Below are 21,721 nucleotides of genomic sequence, written 5' to 3'. Positions count from 1 at the left end.
TCAATGCAACCCAGAGCCATAAGGGTTCCATGGGTGGGATCCACACTGTAGGGGAGATGTATCAAAGCTTGGAAATAAGTAAAAGTACTGATCAATCAGCTCCTGTCATTTACAGCCTCTAAAATGTCAGTTAGAAGCAGAGTGGTTAGTACTTTGTCTCGTTCCACTTTATCTCTCTTCAAACTTTGATAAATCTCCCCCACGTTTGTGAGAGGCTCACCCGCCCCCACACCAGGTCTGCAATGAAACTCCAAGGTGACAGCATGTGTATACCACAATTGCTAATACTTTCTACCAATTAGTGACCAAGCCTAAGAATTAACTAGAAAAAAAAATGCATTGCCGAGATGTAAGGATATACATAAATACCTTCCCACTTCAATATTGGCGCATTGCATATTTCTTAGCATCTGACCTTGAAGCACTTTGCAAGGAGCTGATTAAATTAAACGACAGTCTTCCTAAGTGTTTTCCACAATACACATTGACACCTGGCAAGCAAGCAATTCTTTAAGTAAAATTACACCTGTCTGCAGAGATCACAGGGGATGGCAGTGAGGGACGGCTAGCATTTACATTTTGCGTAGCTTAGGTTCCTTTGCGGTATTATTCCTGTTTTACTGACAGAACCAATTCATAGCAGCAGCAAGGATAAAAAAAAAGCACAGAAAATCACTGTTAAAAGTAACCTCCTGGGGACAAGAAAGTGAATTTTCCCAAAAGACAAGACTATATGAGGTTACACTTTGTTAGAACATAAAAGTACACACATTAAAACTTCACAAATAAATGCGTATGCCTTGAATTTTCTATACAACCTATTTCTTAAAAGGAATAATGAAGCTTTAGCCCTTATATAAAAGAGAAAAAAAAACTTAAAAGCAAATCTAAACTTCTAATACCACACACTTAGAATTCTGTGCAGGATGCACTACACATATTTACAGCAGTGAATGCTGGGAAATAATATGCATCATACTATGGGCCATATTCAATTTGGAACGAAAAGTCTGTTGCCGGACTTTTCGCCGTCATCGGAGGTTTTGCCAGCGAAAACTTATCACGCGCGTCCCCGCTTAGCACCATTTTCAATTCCAAATTGGCGAAAACGGGACCCGGCGAAAACAAAATCAGCGAAAAGTCCTGTCGTTTTTGGGGAAATCAGCCTAACACCCCCCAAAAGATGCTCTGACATGGGGGTTCACTATGGGTAACCCCCACCCTCCTGAAGGTATTTGGGGTCTTTGAATGGTCTCAATAGGCGCTATTTAGCATCTTTGGGACAGTGGTGAAGAATAGCATTTAGAAAATTTTTTGGGGGAAAATAAGTAGTCCCATCAAATTTGCGGTACATTAAAATAGATGCAAGTATATTTTAAAGTTGCTAAAGTCAAGCATTAAAAAGCGCCAAAAACGCACCTTCAGCAAACACCTGCAATCCAAACAAAAAAAACTCCCCCATACTTCCAGAGCCCCTCCAAAGGCTATTTCGCTAGTTTTTGATTTTGTACCCCCACTTTAAAAAAGTGGCCAAAAAAAAATCAAAGTGCTTTTTAGGGTGTCTTTTGTGGGTTTTTTAGCGGTTTTTGACACAATCAGTGTCAAGGGGGGTGTCAAAAAGGGTTTAGGGAGGTTGCCGCAATTTTGCACCCCAAAACCCCAATTCTGCACTTTTTTCCGCCGGTTATCATTGGCGAAACTATTCCGCTGGTTACAAGGCGCAAACTTTTCGCACCGGCGAAAAGTTGGACAAATTGAATACGGGGATAAAATGGAATCGGCGAAAATGACATCATCGCCGAAAAAGGCTTTTCGCTCCAAATTGAATACAGCCCTATGACAGAATTGACCAAAGTGGATGGGTGCATTTTAGTAGACACAGCCCTGCAATGTTTCAAAAGTCTTTCATAGTAAGTCCAGGCAACTTACCAAATAGCTGTGATGGGTTGGCATTCGTAGCTTTCTCATAATTAGTAAGACCTTCATAAATGACTTTGCCCACAGCTGCGTATAAGCACTCCAGTTCTTCGTGTTTGGATGCAACACTTGAGGTACCTAAGATACAATTCATAGTGAATTAGTGTCAAAGGACTCCTTGTCATTTTTTTTTTACCTATTCCCCCCAGAATGGAGTGACACATACAGCGAGTTATGCCCTGGGCTCTGAGAAAATAGGCAAAGATACAAAATAGTTCCCCAGTGACCAGTTTAATATATAGACTTGTGAATTTGGAACAGTAACTCTTTCAATTCTATATCTCCTGTACATCCTTGGACACTAGGTTGCGGAGGGGAGTGGGACAGGGAGACTTTAAAATAAAATAAAAAACTGGTGCAGACACAAGTCCCTGTGCTGTAACCCACAGCAACCATTAGATGGTATAGGTCTGAAAGCTAAAACACAAACATCTAATTAGTTGTAATGAGTTAAAGCAAGTTCTACATGGATTATAATTGCATGCTAAAAGATCACACTTCACAATAAGCAATAAGGGAGATTTATCAAAGCTTGGAGAGTGATAAAGTACCAACCAACCATATTTAACTGTTATTTTTCAAACACAACCTGTAAAATGACAGCTAGAAGTTGATTGGTTAGTACTTTATCTTTCTCCAAGCTTTGATAAATCTCCCCCAAAGTGACCACATCTGTACAGAACAATACTGACAGATGATCTCATTCTTCCCCTATGTGACAACTGCCGACCAAGACCTCATGAACAAGCAAAGCAGATTGCTCCATTTTCCACAGCAGTTTACAAGCCAGAACTATACAGTAACCTAAGTAGCCTGAACTTAGAATAAATCAGTGCAATCAGTAAACATGTAGAGCAGCCATCTTCGTGTCTTCCTGCAGTAATTTAATTTCAATAATGTCGGCTTTACGCTCAGCAATCTATTGAACCTTTTATGTTCTACAGCCCCAACGGTATGCTTGATTTGTAAATATCCTGGAGCCAAAATAGAAAAATAGTGGTGTTTTCTCCGAGACAAGTAATTAAGGATCATTTATATTTATAATGAGAGGGGACTTACAATAACCCACAGCGAAAAACCACTTATGAGCAGGAAAAGTTCTGCTTGCCTTTACACTTAATTTCTTTTAGTTTTAGGGGGTTAGCGATGTTTAACAAGTGAAAAATTGCATTTTCCCATTACAAAAATATGATGTGAAATTATTGAACTCATTTCACAAGCCGTTTGGGAATCTGCAGTCAATGAAATCACTTTCGGTAAGAGGATTAAAAAATGCAATTACAAAAAAAGTGCGCTCTAAAACAAAGGAAGACAGGGCTGAGAAGGAATAGATTCTGCAAAACGGTGCATGTTGCCTTCCCCTGAATATCATCGCCAATTTTAAAGTGGACAACAGTAGACCGTGTCTCAGTATTAAGCCATTACTGGGAATTGACTAGGCTGCTAAATGATGGCTTTCAGAACGCAGCTTATTGCAGGAGGGAAAAGCGATCCAACCTGTTACAATGTTACAACCCCTCTATATTAAGAGAAGGCCAGCTGTTTAAAGCATACACTATGCGATCCGTCGTACGATATATTGTTCCACAGCGGATAGGAATGATATTGTGCGGATTGCTTATTGTGTACGCCCAATCACATGTTCAGCAAAGCAGATTGGACGAAGCGATGAACGACACCACGTTGCTTAATATAGCATGGAACAACACATTGCGCAGCCGTACACGGCACTGTGCAGTGCATACGGTCCGAGAGATGCATCATTACTTCTTGTTGTCCCGTCGGCTGGGTACACAATCGCATATTGTGGCCCCAACTTTATACGCTTAGAATCCACTTTAGGACTGAACCACACAAATGAATAACCTGGAATATCCCATAATCTCTATATACGATGCAAACATCAACATCTGTAACATTTCTACATTTTACTAATGTTCTTCCCAAATCATAAATATTATTTTCCTAAAATTTCCCCCCACCTTGATTGACAGCTAGCTAAATGCCCTATACACCTAGTATCACCTACCCTCACCATGTCACTACAAATGTCAGGATCAGCCGTTATGTGCACAGCGTGATCTACGTGGTATAACCAATGCTTGAAAATAGCAGAGAAAACAAGTTAAGAAAACTCATTTCTGTTATCTACCCATAAAAATGGTGTCAGGCTTGTAGCACTGTCTATAAGTAGTATTACATTTACAGATTTAAAGCCCATTGTTGCACATTTACTAGCAGAGCAGGTAAAGAAGCAAAGACAGCTATGAAGACTGAACATTATCCAACGTACAGGGCTCAGTAGGAAAGATGCTCATCAGACGGGACAGTAGAGTATGGACGGCTCGTAGGACCTTCGTGTTCCCACAGGTCATGCAGGCCGAGATTCCCCTCTGCAGAGGTTTAAAGCTGCTGAGAATGGCCGGGTTCTGAAGCACAGTGAGCAGGAAACTCAGCACCTCCAGCCCTGTGCATATGTTGGCAAAATTGGCTTGTGCAGGCTGTTCCTGGAAGAGACAGGTCAAACAAGAGAAGAGAGAGAGAAAAGCTTTACTAATGTATTATTTCAAGGCATTAAAATATGTTCATCTGCAGACAGAGCCCCTGCCTTCTGGTGGAAATAAAGCATATACTGAACAAATCACGTGTGTGCTGGATATTCAGTGAACTTGTATTATGTGTAGAAAGACTCTAGGATCTCACATTCCCCTCACTTCCATATTCTTTGCAAGCACTCAAGACATTTGTCTGTATTATTTTGGGGGGTCAGTGCTGCCACTTGTACAGTCGTCAACCCTTAACAATTATGTTATTAATAAAGGCACAATCTAAAAAATAAAAACCGACAGACATCTAACATGTTGGTACATTGTGTCCTTGTGATTTCATAATGCAAAAGATATGCTACAAGTTTAGGAGACATCAATTAAGGTTCTAGGATTGCTCATTGAATTACAGTCCACGGCATTCTCACCAAAAGGATTAATTGCGAAAAAAAAATCCAGTACACAGACTCTTAGTGAACCTTTTAAAAGTTTCTCTAAAGCTGCATTCCCACATACAATTCTTGTATCTTTGTAACATGAAGCTAATAGTTCCCTTACAAGGATGCCCTCCAATAACGCAGTCCTGACTTTGCAAAATGACACTGTGTGGGATAGAGATGGCTGCCATTGCCAAATACAGTCTACTGGCAAATATTTGTGTTTCAGCTCTGAAGCAAGTTAAGGACAACAGTCAGTACGAGAAAGCCAGTCAGGGAGCGCCTGAGTGGTCACATGATAGTGGGAGGGGAAAGGGAGGTCTTGCTGTGAATGTGTGTGCTGAGAAGAGGGGCATTCCAAAGCTTGCATGTGTAGTGTGACTGTGGTTGCCATGCTACTCAAATGACACTTTACACAAAAATGTAGATAGTTAACAGCAGGTTAAATTAAAGAACACCACAATGGGTGCCACTCAATTAAGAACGTAGTTTGTGTGTTTAACTTGCGAGATAAAGTTCCTCTTGGTTATTTCTACTCAATGGTGTGACCCTCTTGTATATTTTAACGGTGAACATTGGCTTCGGTGGTGGCTTGGCATACACACTGCAGAACGGATGTATTAGTTCCTTTCTGAGTAAATGCAGACTAGCAGTGCAGCGGGTGTGGAGGAGGTTAAGTTAATGATAGGGTGGCAGGTAACTGAGGAAGGGTTCATTAGAATGCAGAATGGAGTGGATAATGATAAATTATGCTATGACTGTGGATGGTGGAAGGGTAATTATTATAGTGATTATACAGTATAGAAGGTTGATGAAGTGCAGGGGACAGAATGGATAGGGGGATTACTTGTATGATGTAAGGAGGTCAATGTGATGAAGAGTGAATAAAGTGGGCAATAATGATGATGAGGGAGGGGTGAATGAGTTCAGGATGAGAAATACCATAGAGAATTGTCCTGTGTGTTTCACTAGGTGACACAGTTTCCTCCCACACTGCAAAAACATACGGCAGGCTGACCGTGTGTGTACTTGGGTGTTAGGGACTGATGTCAATGACAATCAATTTACAGCGCTGCATACCTGGTGGCGCTATATACATAATAAGAGACAGAAAAACAAAAATCTTTTTAACCCTGTATTGCAAGAATTAAAAATCTTAATGCTTCATTTATTTCATGCGGTCCATAAAAAATGTAAAAAATAAGAAAGATACCCCAGAATTATTATTTTTAAAAAACATTTATTAAAACACACCATGACATAGTGGAAGTGAAGGAACCATAAAATACACAGAACTGGTTGCCCATTGGCAACACCATGTAATACAGAGTTAACTTTAGAATACCCATATCCTAGCAAGAATGGGTATTACAAATTATGCTCACGCCCCAGGATTAAAGACATCATTTAACTTTTAATTTGTGAAGGGTTACAAACGGCAAACCTCTCCGAGTCAAGCAGGTCATGAATGAAAGGAGGTCCCATTTATTAATACATACCAATTAAAACAAAACAAAAACACAACAAAAATCCTTCACTGAGCATAAAGAACAAAGTCACTCCATGCCAAATGCCACATTCCCAGGGATAACCATTGCCAGTGGTTGGAAAATGCCAGTACGGGCACCTTTGCATAAACTCAAATGTCATAACAATCGTTGGAAGGGAAGCAGCTGAGTCCCCGGTGAATCTCAGGAACAGATAGTGGCTATTAATGTATCAGAGTTAATTAATCAGCATCAGATGAATAACAGCTTAACATTTTGCAACACAGATAAATGGCATTTGCAAGTAGGTTTGTCGAACACTGCAATAACGACATGCAATATTTTCCCCTATAAGAAATACATGGAGTCATCATCAAACGAACACTTGTTCTTGAGCACAGAACATTTCCCCATTGTTAAATTGCATTTGCTGGTGAAATCAGAGCATCGAGCTGTGAGGCTAATTATGGCGAGCTTGTTATGTATGTAAATCAATGGATGAGCAAATGAAATAACTAACCATTTAAGTCTGAGGATGCTACTGATATGCTGTATGTTAAAGGCTGGTGCCTCAGTAATATAGCAAAATTATACAGCCTATGTTACTGTGCGTATACCCAGTATCTACGTCAGAAGGAGAATTTAAACAGTGTCAAGCTGCAATAAAGGAATATAGTTTTTACTTAACACTTGAAGGGGTGAATGTTCAGACACGGCTGTGACAGTTTCTAACACAGCAGCAGCTCTGTCCAAACAGCTGTATTAGAAATAGACGCATTGCTACTAGGAGTGGAACTGCTGTCAGTTGTCAATACAGAGACTATCACTGACATGGGAGAGTTCTACCAAACTCCAGTCCCTGGCTGGAACGCTCATAGTTCTGCTAGGTGGGAGGGGGTGGGGTATTGACATTGAATAAAAGGTACATTTTAGCTGAAGTTACTTCTAAATTACCAAAGTGCTAGGGCAGAGGTTCCCATTATAGACCAGGTTTTAAGGATATTTATGCTTGAGTCCAGAGGGTTAAGTCAAACTGACTGAGGTGCTAATTAAGTCACCTGTGCCCAAGTATGGATAGCCTTAAAATCTGGACTGTAATGGCAGAGTTTGGGAACATTAGTGCTAGTGGAAACAAGGTCACCGTGTGGGCAAAATACACACGGTTGCAACTTTCAATTGGCAGCCCCAGGAACAGTCACTATGATACAAGATAACTGTAGAGTAACTGCTTCCACCCCAAAAGAGACCATTTCTCAGCTCCCATGATCAAAAGTTACAGCAGCCACATACAAGAGACGCATGACTGACTGGCTCTTTTGTGGGATATTTGTTTTTTAAAAAATCATAACCTACAAGGAAGTCAAACATGGCTTGTTTATTGGGGCCACAAATACAGTAGAACTGTGAGCTCGAGTTACAAAGGAAACATGGTCCGTAATGTGCTATTTGCATCTGTTAGCTTATTTAATATTGCTAAGCCTTCTATTGCATCATCTAGTAGACTGCAATCCCAATAGTTACATATGGAGTGCAGCATATACATTCCAATTATGGTTTTGCATGCTAAACACGCAGCCTGAATTAACAACACACCCTAGTATGGCTCTATCAGTAAAAACAGGATTTTGGTACTTACCGATAAATCCCTTTCTCCGATTCCACAGGGGACACTGGAGTTCAAGACAGTGGGGTATAGACGGTGGTAGAGCAGAGCCTGGCACTTTAAATAATTTAGAAGTGTGACTGGCTCCTCCCCCTCTATGCCCCATCAGCCCCAGTTTAAGAACTGAGCCCGAGAGGAGACGGAGGACAACAGGAAAAAAAAAAAAAAAACGAGGAAAAGGAGAAGACCACAGAACGGAACAAGACCGACTGAAGTAGAACAGAGGAACCCACTGCAGGGAACCCTGCAGTCACACAACTATAGAAACCAAACAAAACGGCAGGTACGCAGCGCTGGGCGGGCGTCCAGTGTCCCCTGTGGAATCGGAGAAAGGGATTTATCGGTAAGTACCAAAATCCTGTTTTCTCCTTCATCCACTAGGGGACACTGGAGTTCAAGACAGTGGGGACGTCCCAAAGCCAACCTCCCGGGTGGGAGCGCGGAGAACTTGCTGATCCCTTGGCCAAACCGAAACAGGGACCGCCAAGAACCTGAGGCCCAGCGGAAGCTGAGGAACAAGTGTCGTAGCACAGGAGACAAACACTACTCCTCACTAAACAGTCACAGAAAATTCCACAACTTACAGTGCAAGTCAAAAGGAACAGAACAGCTGTTGAGAGAACAAACACAGGTGGGAAACGTCAGAATCTGTAATCTCAGCTGAAATAGACCAAACCGGACTGTTGGTGGCAGAGAGCCCCAACAAGAATCCATAGGAGAAGGGCAGTAAACGAGCACAAACTCGAGAACCTTACTAGAGTCTAAACAGGCAGCTGCAGCAGCCGCAGACAGCAGAATCCCAGCACTGCTGGACATAATCGTATATATAAAAGTATAACAATACCAAACTACAGATAGAGCTGATCCTGTCCACAGACTCCCAACAAGAGTATGCAGGAAGGCAAAAGACAAGACTGAACAGTCGCCCCGAACCATCCTTGAGGTCCAACTACAACACAGTTGTTAACCAGTGGAAGGGCTAGACCATAGAAGTCTCCAACGAGTGGAGATCCCACTGGGCGTGAGACCGAGGCGAAAGAGAGAGAGAGAGGATTGAGACTACAATACCTTTCAGAGGGTCAGACGGAAGTACAACCCATTTTGAAAACAGGGATAAAACAGGAGCTGAAATGCTGCCGTTAAAAGGAAATAACAGACAAATTCCAACATGATGTAAGTGCGTAGTCAGTACCAACTGCTGGCCTGAACACAGTATGAAAACAACCAGGAATCTAACAGTAAAACAGCACGAATGCAACAGCCACCCAGGGAGAGCTATCAATATAGGGAAGCATCCCATACAACAAGGCCAGAGCACTAGGACAACCATGTGAGTGTGATAAAAATATCAACAGATACTGAACAGGAACCCAACCAGGTCCCCTGCGCGGATCACACTTATGTAAAGATGTGCAATAGCCTATAGGTGTGCTTCGGTCCAGAACCTTAACAGGTTCTAGTAGAATAGTGTCGCCAATCCAGTGTTGTAATTATGCACCACCCACACTCCAGGAAAACTCTAAAGTGTAGAGCCAACTGATTAAAAGAGCGGATGGCTGCTAGGACAGCAGCTAGGGTGCGTAAGGGAGAATAAAGCTATGTATGTCAGGTTGCATGAATTAGGAGCATCATCCGAGGCATTAGTAAGCTCTTACCTTTGAGCGACCAGAATCCCTCTGGACGCTATGTAGAATGTCACTGACCTTTACCATCACACAGCAACCCGCCACGTTAGGTATAGAGAGTAGCTTCAGTGGGCTAAGACCAATTGCTCTACAGCACAGACTTCAGTCTGGAGATGTGCAGTAGAAAACACTGTGGAAACTAGCAAAATTTTAGTCGAGACAAGAAGGTCGTAGAACAGGACTCTATACCTGAGCCTGGTCCATTAGAGACGTGTATCTGTATAGCAGTGTTAGATTATACATACAACCCCAAAAACGGTCTGCTAGTTTAAGTATCCTTGCATAAATATTTCTATTGGTGAAGTGCGTCTTATGCCCACCAGTCTAATATAACTCAGGTCTGACCCTGCCTATATCGGCAAGTGGCCCTAGGCCTTCCAGATATGAATTGTACCTAAGGGCACTTTAGACCCATTTTATTGAGATATGCTACAATAATATGTAGTACCGGAATAGATACTGAGAAGAGTACCTGTACTTAGACATAGAACGAGTTGGTTATCCCAAGTAAAGAAGGGAGATATCAATAGTGATAACCCCAGTAGTTTAAACAAAACACAGGTTTTTGTTTCCCAATTATTAGGAAATATTCATACAAGAAATGGGCGTCTTACAAGTTTACTACCCAGTGCATCACTGTAATGATAATAGGTCCCCCGAAACGGGGTGCCGTATAACTGGCAGGAATGGAACTAAAACTCCAGGAGGGTGGAAGTACATAACTTTATATACATGTGACATGTCTAGGATCCATACTAGAAGCAATGCCTTAGAGAATTGTGACTATCACCATGTAAGCTGCAGCACATGACTAGTTTATAGAGCCACCCTATAATATTAATATGTAGGGATATAGCCTACAGCTTCTGGTAATCCCAGGCGGCTTCCCTTGTGTGGATTATAGGTAAACCTAATGATTGTGGAAGTATAGGCATTCTACCCATATACACAAATATATATATGTATATGCACACACACAACCCAATCCCCAGGGAGAGATAGTGTAAAGCGTAGTCATTATACAAACTACCGCATCAGGAGAGTCCAGCCTCCAAACGCAGCCTCCTTCTATCAATATGCTAGGTATTAGACATAAATTGATAAGAACAGATCCTACCGCTGCTCCTACGGTAAGGAAAGAAGCGATATCCACAATTGGATACGCTTACCTACATACAAATTTAGTAGGTGACGTAACATTTTAAAATTAGAACATGAGCAATAATTGAAGCCATGGAAGGAATTGAGCCCAAGGACAAAATCACTCCAGCATGTGTGTTATACAGCAGGGCTAGTATAAAACACAATAGACATACATAGACTGCTCATGTGCCGCAGGTGGCCGTCATTCTGCTACGGCGTAGGGGCAGGATATTTTAGCAGTGTGCTGTCCCAGACTGGTTTCGATCCTGGGACCCTTCTGTTACTGGCGTACTCGCCTTTTCAGATGAGCCATCTTAACACCAGATGAACCCATTTTTTGAAGTGAGAATCAACAGGAAGACCCCAGCGCTGTGAGGCAGCAACGCCAACAACCACACCAGCTGCGCGTCACTAACCTCTTCCTGTATGTGCTGCCAAAGGGAACACATGATATAAAAAGATGCACCTATGCATACCTTCTAAGGTAAGCACAGAAAACAGGGGAGAAAGGTTTTAAGACCAGCCTAAAATGGTATCCACAAATGCATGGGAAGCCAATGTGAGGCATAAGCCTGGGGATGGGACGCAAAAATGTGCTAACCTTGGGTGAAGGGTATGCTATGACCATAAGTTCTGGCAGCAGCACCATAACAGTGGAGCTAATACACCATGAGGCCATGATACATAACAGGCCCTTAGATTAATCTAGGCGCCCTATGTTACAGAACGAAGGGGAGCCTGACTGGGTAAACCAAGCGGCGCTGCAATTGGCAGGACTGCGTTTGTGCACCGGTCCTGGAAGAATGTCAGCACATCGCTTCTAGCCGTGATGCATAGGCTGAACAACTGGCCCCTTTCAGAACCGCTTAACACGGTGTCATAGTGGAAAAGCGGGATAGGGCTAGTCTACCGCTAGCGACCAGCTATCTACTGTAGCTAGTACTAAACTCCTGTCATACAAGGACAGGCAACCCTTGCTGAAGCACTCGCAGTGTGGTAGGCGTAAGGGACGCGCGCTAAAGCACTTCCTGCTGCAGGTAGTGCCTGAGCTATACTGCTTGTGTGCAGCAATAACTACTGTCCTTAAAAGGGAAGCAGGGAACGCTGTTTGATCATGAATACCACGCTGTGTGTGCGCAAACTGCTACACTTCTCAGCATAGCGCTGCTAGCCCCCTTAATCGTATAAGCGGAGTAGTTGAAGGTCCGGTCAGTGCCGGGAATACGGGGAGCCATCAAGGCTCCTGACGCAACACTGCGCATAAACCAACGTTTTTCCTGCAAGACAGGAGAGGGGCTAACTCTCGGGAGCACTGAAGTTGTGCTGCTGTGGTAGCAGCGTGACGTCATACAGCGCTGCATTGTATAACGTAAGGCTATTAGCTCTATGCTATGCAGTAGCTAACAGGGAAGCCTGCTCAGCCCAGCCAGGAGCTGCGGGACGCGGCATCTCCTCCTGATATTTAGATGAGGAGAGAAGCTGATAGCTAAGGCAGTGCTGCCAGCACAGGGAGAACATACAAACTCCACACAGAAATGGCAGCGGCAGGATCCGAGCCTTGCGCTGGTACTATTAGCCTGTTACTATAGACTAGGGATAACAGGGAAGCCTGCTCTGAGGAGAGCTGCTAAATAGCCAAGGCAGTGCTTGTGCTTCCTCCCTTGCGGCGTACATGCTATGCTGGTACCTGTAGTTCTTCTACTGTGGATGCTTCCATGTGCTGCAAAACAAGCTGTAGCATAGGGACACCTTGCTGTGTGTAATGACTCCCTGATGGTACACACTTGTGCCTGCCTACCTCCTAAGCTGGAGATACCCTAGCCCGCCTGTTATAGTGCACACAGCCCAGTTGGAGTGCACTTATCCGGAGAGTAAATCCAGAAGTCTTGCATAGCGGGTGCACAGGGTGGGAGGGTGAGCGGTGCAACGGGGACCTAAACGCTGCCATCGCGCCACTCCCTATAATCAGAGACCCGGACACTGACCACTGTAAGCCGTGTCCAGGACTGGCCGGCTGCACAGAACAGGCAGCCTGATAGAGGAAATGGTAGGCATCCGCATGCGGCAGGCGTTCAGCGCGCCTACCCCAGCGCTACACATGTACCTTCTGTAGCGAGGTCTTGGCAGGAGGGAGAGCCCGACTACAAATGGCGCCGCTAGATAAGCAGGACGCGCCATTCGGAATAGGCGGCTGATGCTATGGCCGCTGGTAATAAGCTCCACCCCCGCTAGCCGAGACCGCGATGTCCTGTCAGCGTTACATTAGTAACTGGCCGACTATGGATAAGCCCTAGACCCGGACACTGTCTGCTGAGAGCAGCGGCGGGTGCTGGAAGGAGCCATTAAGTCGCGACAGCCCTGCAGCGCTTCTTCGGGCCCACTTAGCACCTTCTGTTACCCGATAAGGGACTCGGGTGCGTGCGGGGGGGATTGTCGGGTCTCCTAACAGTGACATTATGTCACTGAGCCCAGCTATGCATCCACTGCTCCTGCTATCAGGAGCAGTGGTTATACTTACAACTGCTGCGGCCGGGATGCTGGGCTGAGGGGGCGGCGAGGAACCCGGACACATGCCGGTGTCAGCAGTGGCGGGTCCTCGCAGAGTCCGATGACTCCAGGTGTGTGCCCCCTCCTCTAGGTCACCGGACACAGGCTGCAGTAGCCGTGTGGTGCCTTTCCCGGCGGCTCCCACGTAGCAGGCAGACTGCCACAGTAAGCAGCCTGCCTGTCCTCAATGCTTGTCTTAAAAACTAAAACTAAATAAGAAAGGCTGGAGACAGCCTGATGTGCGACCGGCTCTCTCGGGCACATTCTAAAAACTGGGGCTGATGGGGCATAGAGGGGGAGGAGCCAGTCACACTTCTAAATTATTTAAAGTGCCAGGCTCTGCTCTACCACCGTCTATACCCCACTGTCTTGAACTCCAGTGTCCCCTAGTGGATGAAGGAGAAATATGTTCCTGCTATTTTATAATACAGTTCAATACTATAGAATTGTATCTGATTAAAGCAAGAGTCTACTGAGTGCTATCACCTGACAGAGGATTATCACATCTCACGCTCTCTCTGTCCCGATAAACTAGAAGCGTTATAACCTGAGCTTGTGCCATAAAACCATATAGATAAAAATGACCACATCAAACAAATTAATTTCAGTTGAGACATTGGGCCTCCGATACTTTTTTGTATGAGCAACGTGTCATGTGACAAACTTACCACAGTCATTAGAAGTTTATCAAACCACTGCAGTTTCAGTTCAGACTTAGGCCACATGTCAGCACGCAGGGCAGTCTTCAGGAGATTGACACAGCGTCTAGATAGAAGCTCTCCAGGCGAGCCGGCTGTATTGGAGTTGTCATTCACCTGCACAAACAGCATCAAGGGTATAACAGACTGTAGAAAATGCTGAGAAAGAAACACTTTGTTGCAGCCAGAAAGTAAAAATTGCAATTAAACCCATCACAGACTTTGGCAATGAATGGGTACAGTCAAAATCATCGGGCTGCCCCCACACCTCTCCCCTGAGAGACTGCACCCACAGGATCTGGTTATCATCACTCAGATTGAAGGAAGTGCGATAGCTTGCTGCAGGGCTCCTGGAAGGAACTCTTGGGGAGAGATTTAGGGGGGGAAGGGATCTCGCTCTATAAGAGGGAAATTTATCAAGACTTCTAAAGAGTTGAAAAGTGGAGGAATGAGTTTCCCATAGCAACCAGGTAGAGCCATAAGAAGTGGTCAGTAATGACCAGAAGTGAAAACAAATAAGCAAATCCTCCCACCCAAAGAGTGACAGACTAATTCCATCCTATAGTTTGTTTCTTGAAACTTCACATCAATGCGCGCTCCCGAGAATTCTCCAATCTAATTAAAAATGCCTATTCGCAGCGGAGGTTTGCGAATTGACTGTCAAATGAGATTTTATAGAAGTGCATGAAAAAGTGGGGAGACCATCGAGGACCCCCCAAAATGGATAATTTCTTTATCAGGACCTCATAGAAGGCTGTTTGTGGGCATTAGAAAGTCACTGTAGGTTTTTAAATGGTGTCAAATTGCTGATTGTCCTTTTTTTTTAAAAATGCAAGAAAATGATAAACAAACTTTTTTCGTTTAATCTCAAACGAAAAATGCAAAAAAAAGTAGAAAAAAATTAGAATTTGGGGTACTTTGAGGGCACCTTGAAAAAAAAAATAAAATATAAAAAAAATTATTTTTCAATTAAAAAAATATTGTAATTAAATTTGGGGTGCCTAAACTAACGAAAAAGTTAATTTTGGGGTAATTTGAGGACAATTTTTTTTTACCCCCCAAAATGACATGTTATTGGACTAATTAAGCTAATTGGAAACTTCAAATTGCGTAATTAGTCATTAAGGGGGTTGTTCAAGGGGTTCAGCACATTGTCCTGACATTTTAACCTTAATATAACGATTTTCCTTTCCATCTCTCACCCTCAGTCTAGGTGCGACTGGAAAAATGCAAAGTCAGTTTGACTGGCACAGTGCGAGTTGCTAATTGGATCGCAAAATGAATTCGCTATGCGAATTCAAAGAGAAAATAGCAACTCGCGCCTTGCACCTAACTGGATTGACGCCTATTGTCTGAAACTGAGCAGGCTGGTAGTAAATTATATGTTGGGTGTGAGCACTAACATATCACCCGTTTATTACAGTCCAGAGGTTCCCAAACTCCACCATTACAGTCCAGGTTTTAAGGATATCCATGCTTGAGCCCAGATGGTTAAATCAAATTGACTGAGGTACTAATTAAGGCACCTGTGCTCAAGAATGTATATCCTTAAAACCTGGACTGTAATAGCGGAGTTTGGAAACCTCTGTATTACACAATTAGTGAATAGGAGTAAGAGTAGTAGTTAATTTAGGAAGATTTAAAGCCTTTCTGAAGATAGGCGGCATCTGTCACTGACTATCTGGAAGACTAAAGATTAGCTTGGTGTGATGGCAAGGGAATATCTGAATATCTAACAAGTAGTAAATATTACCAAATGATGGCAAGCCACTAATATTATGTTACAGCGCTTTGACTTATAAATCTCTCCATTTACCCTTATTAATGTGACAGCAGGCTTCGGTGTGATGAAAGATGTATACTATAAAAGGGCAATGACACTTGATCTTTCCTCTTTAGACATATGTGAGATTTGTACTAATTCCAAGGTTCTGTAGGGTACACTCGCAATAATTCTGAATTGAACGGCTCGTGATATAAGATATTTGCAAGATGCCAAAGGGCTAAGATTTCCTGGAGTCAGGTAATACTCATTACCAATAATCACAGGTATAAACAAACATTTATAAGAAGCTGTAATATTTGTACCTGGCAAGCGATCCTAATGAGGAAATTCACTACGGTATCAGTGTGCTGCTTCTCTATGGCCTTGGTAATAATAGCATCTGCCCCTGGGAGTGTTTGGCTGCGGCCGAAAACCTGCAATGAAAATGAGCAAGAAGAATCTGAACTTCAGGGTTCCATAAAGGAAAACAAAGAAAACATTATTTTTGGTTACATCAACTGGATCTAGAATACCAGGAGGAAATAGTAACAGAGGTAAAACAATCTTACTGCACTAATTGTCCCTGTGGCTGTCCTGAACCGCTTCACCTCTTGGCTGGTATCAACCGTCAGCCCCCTCTTCACACCGCCCGTACTGGAGCTTCCAGAATCGCTGCTGCCATTTACATCCATGTCAGAATCAGGCTAGAGAAAGTAGAGATGGAAGAATATAAGATTCATTTTGTTGGTCACAAAAAATATCCAACCCCCCACCAAAAAAAAAAAAAAAAAATAGAAAAAAGAAAAGCACTAGCATCACAAACAAGGTATAACACGGTATTTACCTGGTCCTTTATCCGCTGCAATTCCCATTTGATGATCACCTCTGCTAGGTCAACAGCCAGTTTCCTCTGCTCAATGGTAACACTGGGAGTGAACCCCAGACGCTGCATCGCACTGACCATGTGTTGGACCAGATTATGCCGCACAGGATAGTACACCTGAAGAAGGGATAATAATCTATTACTAAAGAACATAAACAGATTAGGTTAATCTTGGCACACCCATTTGTGCCTACGTATGGTGGTGCAGTGGTTAATATTGCTGCCTAACAATACTATTTTCATGGGTTTGATTCTGACATGGGCCTTATGCAGTATGTGTGGAGTTTGTATTTTCTCCCCATGTTTATGCTGGATGCTCAGATTTCCTCGGTTTCCTCTGACATTTCAAAACCATATTGGTAGGTTAGTTGGAGTCTGACCAGGAGGAGACTGTGCTGAATAAACTGAAATGAGACACTCACGCCGGGCATCGCTCTGAGTGGCGTATTGAGGCTAGATGAGCAAGGGGCACATATGTATCTGTGTGTGGCAGAGATTTTAGACTGTAAGACGGCAGGGACTGACGTGATTATGTACATGTTCTCCGTACAGTGCTGCACAAGATGACTGGCACTAGAAAAACAATAATTATTAAATAAACTATAATAGGTCATTAAGACCTACGTAACCTACATAAGGCAAATTTCCTGCATGTCTTACCAGGAGACACATATGTAGTAATAACAGCAGTAGCCATCATAAGACCGAGCCAAACCAAAAATGTCTGACCAGTGGACAGCGGTAAATGCTGCCAATCAAATTGCCCGTATAAACAGGTAACATGACTAACCTTAAAATGCTGCACTATTAAATGCAAGATGTGGACTAATTGCGGCACGGTGTGTCCTTCCTCTACAATTATCTTCCGGGTCCAGTGAGTCAACATCTGATGTCCATCTTCCATGCGTGCAGGCACTGCGGGAGTTAGGATGGCCATTGCTTGGCGGACAATGGCCCTTGCTTCCATTGCATGTGCTTTTAAAAGGCTGTGGAAGACCTAGCAAGCAAAGAGAGTTATAAGTCTATCGCATGGATACCAGCATACAGCATTCAATAGAGCCGCAAGTTAAAGTAGATGCTATTAGCGTCTGTAAAGCAAAGATCCCCATGTATTAATGAAATGTAAAATAACTGTTTTTAAGCAATTCTTAAGCACGTTGTTTTTTTTACATTTTTTTAAATGCTGAGGAATCTTTTTAATAAAAGGATTTCAGATCATGTAGCAAAAGAATTATTTAGACAGTGTTAAAAAATGGCAAAAGTTATACTTTAAAAGGAGAAATCAGGAGACAGAGTGGTAGGGTGTTACTAGAGCCCTGCCTTAGAGAACATAATAAACACTACCAAAGCCCTGAAGATGCTAAGTAATAAAAGGAGTCCCACTATGAAGAGCTCTTCACCTGCAAAACGATCTTCTTATGTATGGCAAACTTTGAGATGATGTGGGCTAGGAGCAGGTGGCCACTGTACTTGCACGCTGGGTCCACGCAAGCTTTTGACAGGAGACACGGCCAGGCAAAGGTCATAAGACGCCTTAGTTTGCTGTTCCTGTTTTTGTTATTGTCATGGATGTGATGCGGAGCATGTTCCACCAGAAGCGTTGCGAACTGCAAGAGGTAAATCCTGAGCGAGTCTAGCATGTCTGTCTGCTTCTCAGGGTCTAACACCTGCCAGAAGACAAAGAGGACATTACTGAAATGTGGGTGCGGTTTGACAAAGATCTCCCAAAACGTCACGACAACAAAGGGCAGCCAAAGCAGTCACTGAATGCTCAATTGGTACCTTGGTAATAAATACACTGGTGATGCTCTCCTGATTGTCTCCTTCTGGGTTTGGTGGTCCTAAAAGCTGCTCCCCTTCATTTTTCTCAAAGCTGTATAGAAAAGCTGGGTTCAGGATATGCTGCAGAACCTGCACAACAAAAACAAAGATGATAATAAAGACTAGAAACAAACTGGTTACTTATCCATAACTCCCAACCGCCTCGATTTGAGCGGAACAGCCCTGCTTTTCAGACACTGTCCCGCGGTCTGCAGTGTCCTCCGGAAGGAATCAGTATGATGTACCAGACAGCGGAAGCCTAGCAGTGAAGATCCCGACAGGTAAGTATTTTTTCTATTTACAAATCTAACCCCCCCCCAACCCTCCTTTAGGGGTGCCTAGCCCTAAGCTCCCCCCCCAAGTGCCTAACCCTAACACCCCATTCCCTGCAGGCTAACCCTAAGCCTCCTAGGGGGGGAAGGTGCCTAACCATAACCTCCCCCCTTCCCCACAGCCTAGCCCTAAGTCCCCCCCGGGAGCCCCTAACCTAAAACCCCTCACCCCCCGCGTCTGTCCGCGCCCGGCTTACCTTCGATCGGTAAACCGGGTGTCGGGTTCCCGGCGTAGGTCTGACAGGCGTCGGATTTCGACACCAGTCATTAGACAATTGCCGGGATTAGACAGTTGGGATGTAGGCGGGCAGCATTTAGACCGTCGGCATCCCGACTGCATCCCCCTGCAGAAGTATGGTGAATACTGAATAGATGTTACGCGCATACGCACGGCACTTACAAAATAGCAATGAGGACAGCCTGGGGGCAGCCCAGCTGCTCGGGGTGCGCTGGGCATGCCACCAGGTGCACCCATTGCTATGGGCAAGTAAAGTTACCTTGGCTTTCAGCTCATCTCCAAAGTTGGAATCACTGAATTCAACAAAGCGGAAGAAGAGTGCCCTCTTCTGGGCAATGCTGTAGTTCTTTGGAATCTCTTCCTCCATATACTCTTTTAGGAAAGTCATGTTGCACAGAAAACGGCCTGTGAAAGCTCGAAGGAGCTGGAAAAGCAATTCGATGTCTCCAAAATTTCGCCTGTGCAAATATAAAACAATAAAAAAAGAGCACAACACATCATTGCCATGTAAATAGATTGTGCAATTCTCAGTTTTGAACTCACAAAAGAAAGCTCTTACTTGCAGTAGTTCAGGAGGCAGAAAGCCAGCAATTTGGGCTCTTTCCAATTGGTTGCCACCATATTGTCTTTCCGATGGCGTTCTTGGAAAGCATCACTTACCCACACGCGCCGTAAGTGGCTTACTAGAGAATGCTGGTTAGCTAGCCAGCTCTCATCGTTCTTCACTATAATGCTGATTATCTATAGAAGACACATTTAAAGGAAACTAATCAGAATGAAAGCCATTAAACTAAGCAGTGCACAAGGATATCTGAAAGTGTTGGAAAGTACAGAGGTATGAGCCAAGCAAGCTAAGAACTTGTGCTACAGTACATGAAAATGACGTGTTCTCTTCATACTGGATAATTCTGCATCTAAGCCATGAAACCACGCTTACCTTGATCGCTTGGAACTGCAAGTCAAGTCGCATTGTGCTAGTACTGGTGCTGGGTGAGCCAGGCCTAACTGTGGTTTGTGTCACGCCAGGCAACAGAAGAGTAACAAAACGGTTGGGGTTAGCAGCCAGCACGTCTCGCAATGGTTTGGCATCCTTGTGTTTTAAAAAACTCTGTGAAATAATAATACAAAGAAACAATATATGTTATATAAATTATGTGCACTTTGATAAACTGGACACAACACCAAAAAATTCAGGTTACGGGATCCGGTCAAAATCCCGACAGTCGAGATGCCAGTGATTAGAATTCCGGTGCCAGAAAGTACTGGGGTTAGAGGTTAGGCACTAGGAGGGAGGGTTAGGGTGCGGGGAAGTTAGGTTTAGGTACTGGGGGAGGTGGTTAGATTTAGGTACCGGGGAGGGAGGTTTAGGGGTAGGAAGAGGCGAAGGGTTAGGATACAGACCAACAAGTGTCGGTATCCTAGCACTGTCGGGAAGCCAGTGTCAGGATTCTGACCACCTGAATGTCGGCATCCCGTACCCAATCCAATGTTACTACATACATATATAAACGGTTTTGTGACTGACCAATGTCACGGGATACAAAGGCTCCTTTGTCAGAACAAGTCAGTAGCCATATTTATGTATTTTGGTTTGAAATCCAAGAAGCTGTGTTTCTCCACACTAAAGGCGGGTATCCACTACAAGATCTGAAAACGACTGCACGATTACGACATTGTAATCGTTCAGTCGTTTGTCAGTCGTGTGCTGAGCCTGCACTGAACGAGCAGTCGTTCAGTGCAGGGTCATCAATCATCTGGAAACATGCTCAACCTGACGATAACGTCAGGTTGACCAGCATGTTGGAAAGATGATAGATGTCTAAACGACCAGCAGGCACGCGTATCGCTGGTCGTTTTAGACACTTTTGCAAACGATCGAATGATCGTTATCATTCAACTTAATCGTCTAGTGGATACCCCCCTTAACATTCCATTTGAACATTGCGCACTGAAAAATTACCATGAACATTCTACTCCACTGTGGATCATTCAGTGTAGCTTCCATCATGAAGAGCTCCACCGTCTGGGATGGATGACGGGTAAGAAACTTAATCAAAGGCTCTCTGAAAGGACTTCCGGCCTGTTGGTACAAAATCATACAAAAGAAATGCCTAAAGTGTTACTTTATAAAAGCACCCACAGCCTACAAAGCAAGCAGCCGCTACCCGAGAAGAACTGAAATTAAAGCATTCTAATAAACATCAGGCCAAATATCATGGCCGACTCCATTCTATGTGATTGACAGACTCACTAAAAAAAAAAAAAAAAACAACACACACACACCTCAATTAGCATGGCTCGTTCAGTCTTCATTACTACTTCCAGCAATGGTTTAACCAAGGTCTGAGGGGCAGCCGGAATAAGGTGAAAGAGATTAATAATTGCAGAACAAATCTTCATTTCCTGTAAGAGAGAAAAGAAAATAACTTACTAAATAAAACAAATGATATAAAAATATATATAAGAAAAAACATTAAAAAAAAAAAAATGAAAAATGAC

At 43.6% G+C, this 21,721-nt stretch overlaps 1 protein-coding gene across 1 annotated transcript in view; it reads right to left on the bottom strand.

Moving 5' to 3' along the window:
* The window catches only part of TRRAP (transformation/transcription domain associated protein), a 159,652-nt gene that overhangs the window by 77,136 nt on the left and 60,795 nt on the right, over positions 1-21,721 (bottom strand). The window contains exons 32-45 of the mRNA XM_088451971.1: positions 21,506-21,625; positions 21,183-21,302; positions 20,160-20,330; positions 19,782-19,963; positions 19,482-19,680; positions 18,614-18,742; positions 18,232-18,498; positions 17,622-17,828; positions 16,793-16,948; positions 16,518-16,652; positions 16,272-16,382; positions 14,154-14,300; positions 4,271-4,484; positions 1,930-2,055 (exon numbers count right to left, since the gene is read on the bottom strand). Coding sequence (XP_088308097.1) covers positions 1,930-2,055; positions 4,271-4,484; positions 14,154-14,300; positions 16,272-16,382; positions 16,518-16,652; positions 16,793-16,948; positions 17,622-17,828; positions 18,232-18,498; positions 18,614-18,742; positions 19,482-19,680; positions 19,782-19,963; positions 20,160-20,330; positions 21,183-21,302; positions 21,506-21,625 — 2,284 coding nt within the window. The remainder of the gene's footprint in view (positions 1-1,929; positions 2,056-4,270; positions 4,485-14,153; positions 14,301-16,271; positions 16,383-16,517; positions 16,653-16,792; positions 16,949-17,621; positions 17,829-18,231; positions 18,499-18,613; positions 18,743-19,481; positions 19,681-19,781; positions 19,964-20,159; positions 20,331-21,182; positions 21,303-21,505; positions 21,626-21,721) is intronic.

The sequence above is a fragment of the Taudactylus pleione genome, unplaced genomic scaffold (assembly GCF_031769625.1).
Source record: "Taudactylus pleione unplaced genomic scaffold, aTauple2 ptg000032l, whole genome shotgun sequence".
NCBI classification, from domain to species: Eukaryota; Metazoa; Chordata; class Amphibia; order Anura; family Myobatrachidae; genus Taudactylus; species Taudactylus pleione.
This window is presented reverse-complemented; position numbering and strand designations above follow the sequence as displayed.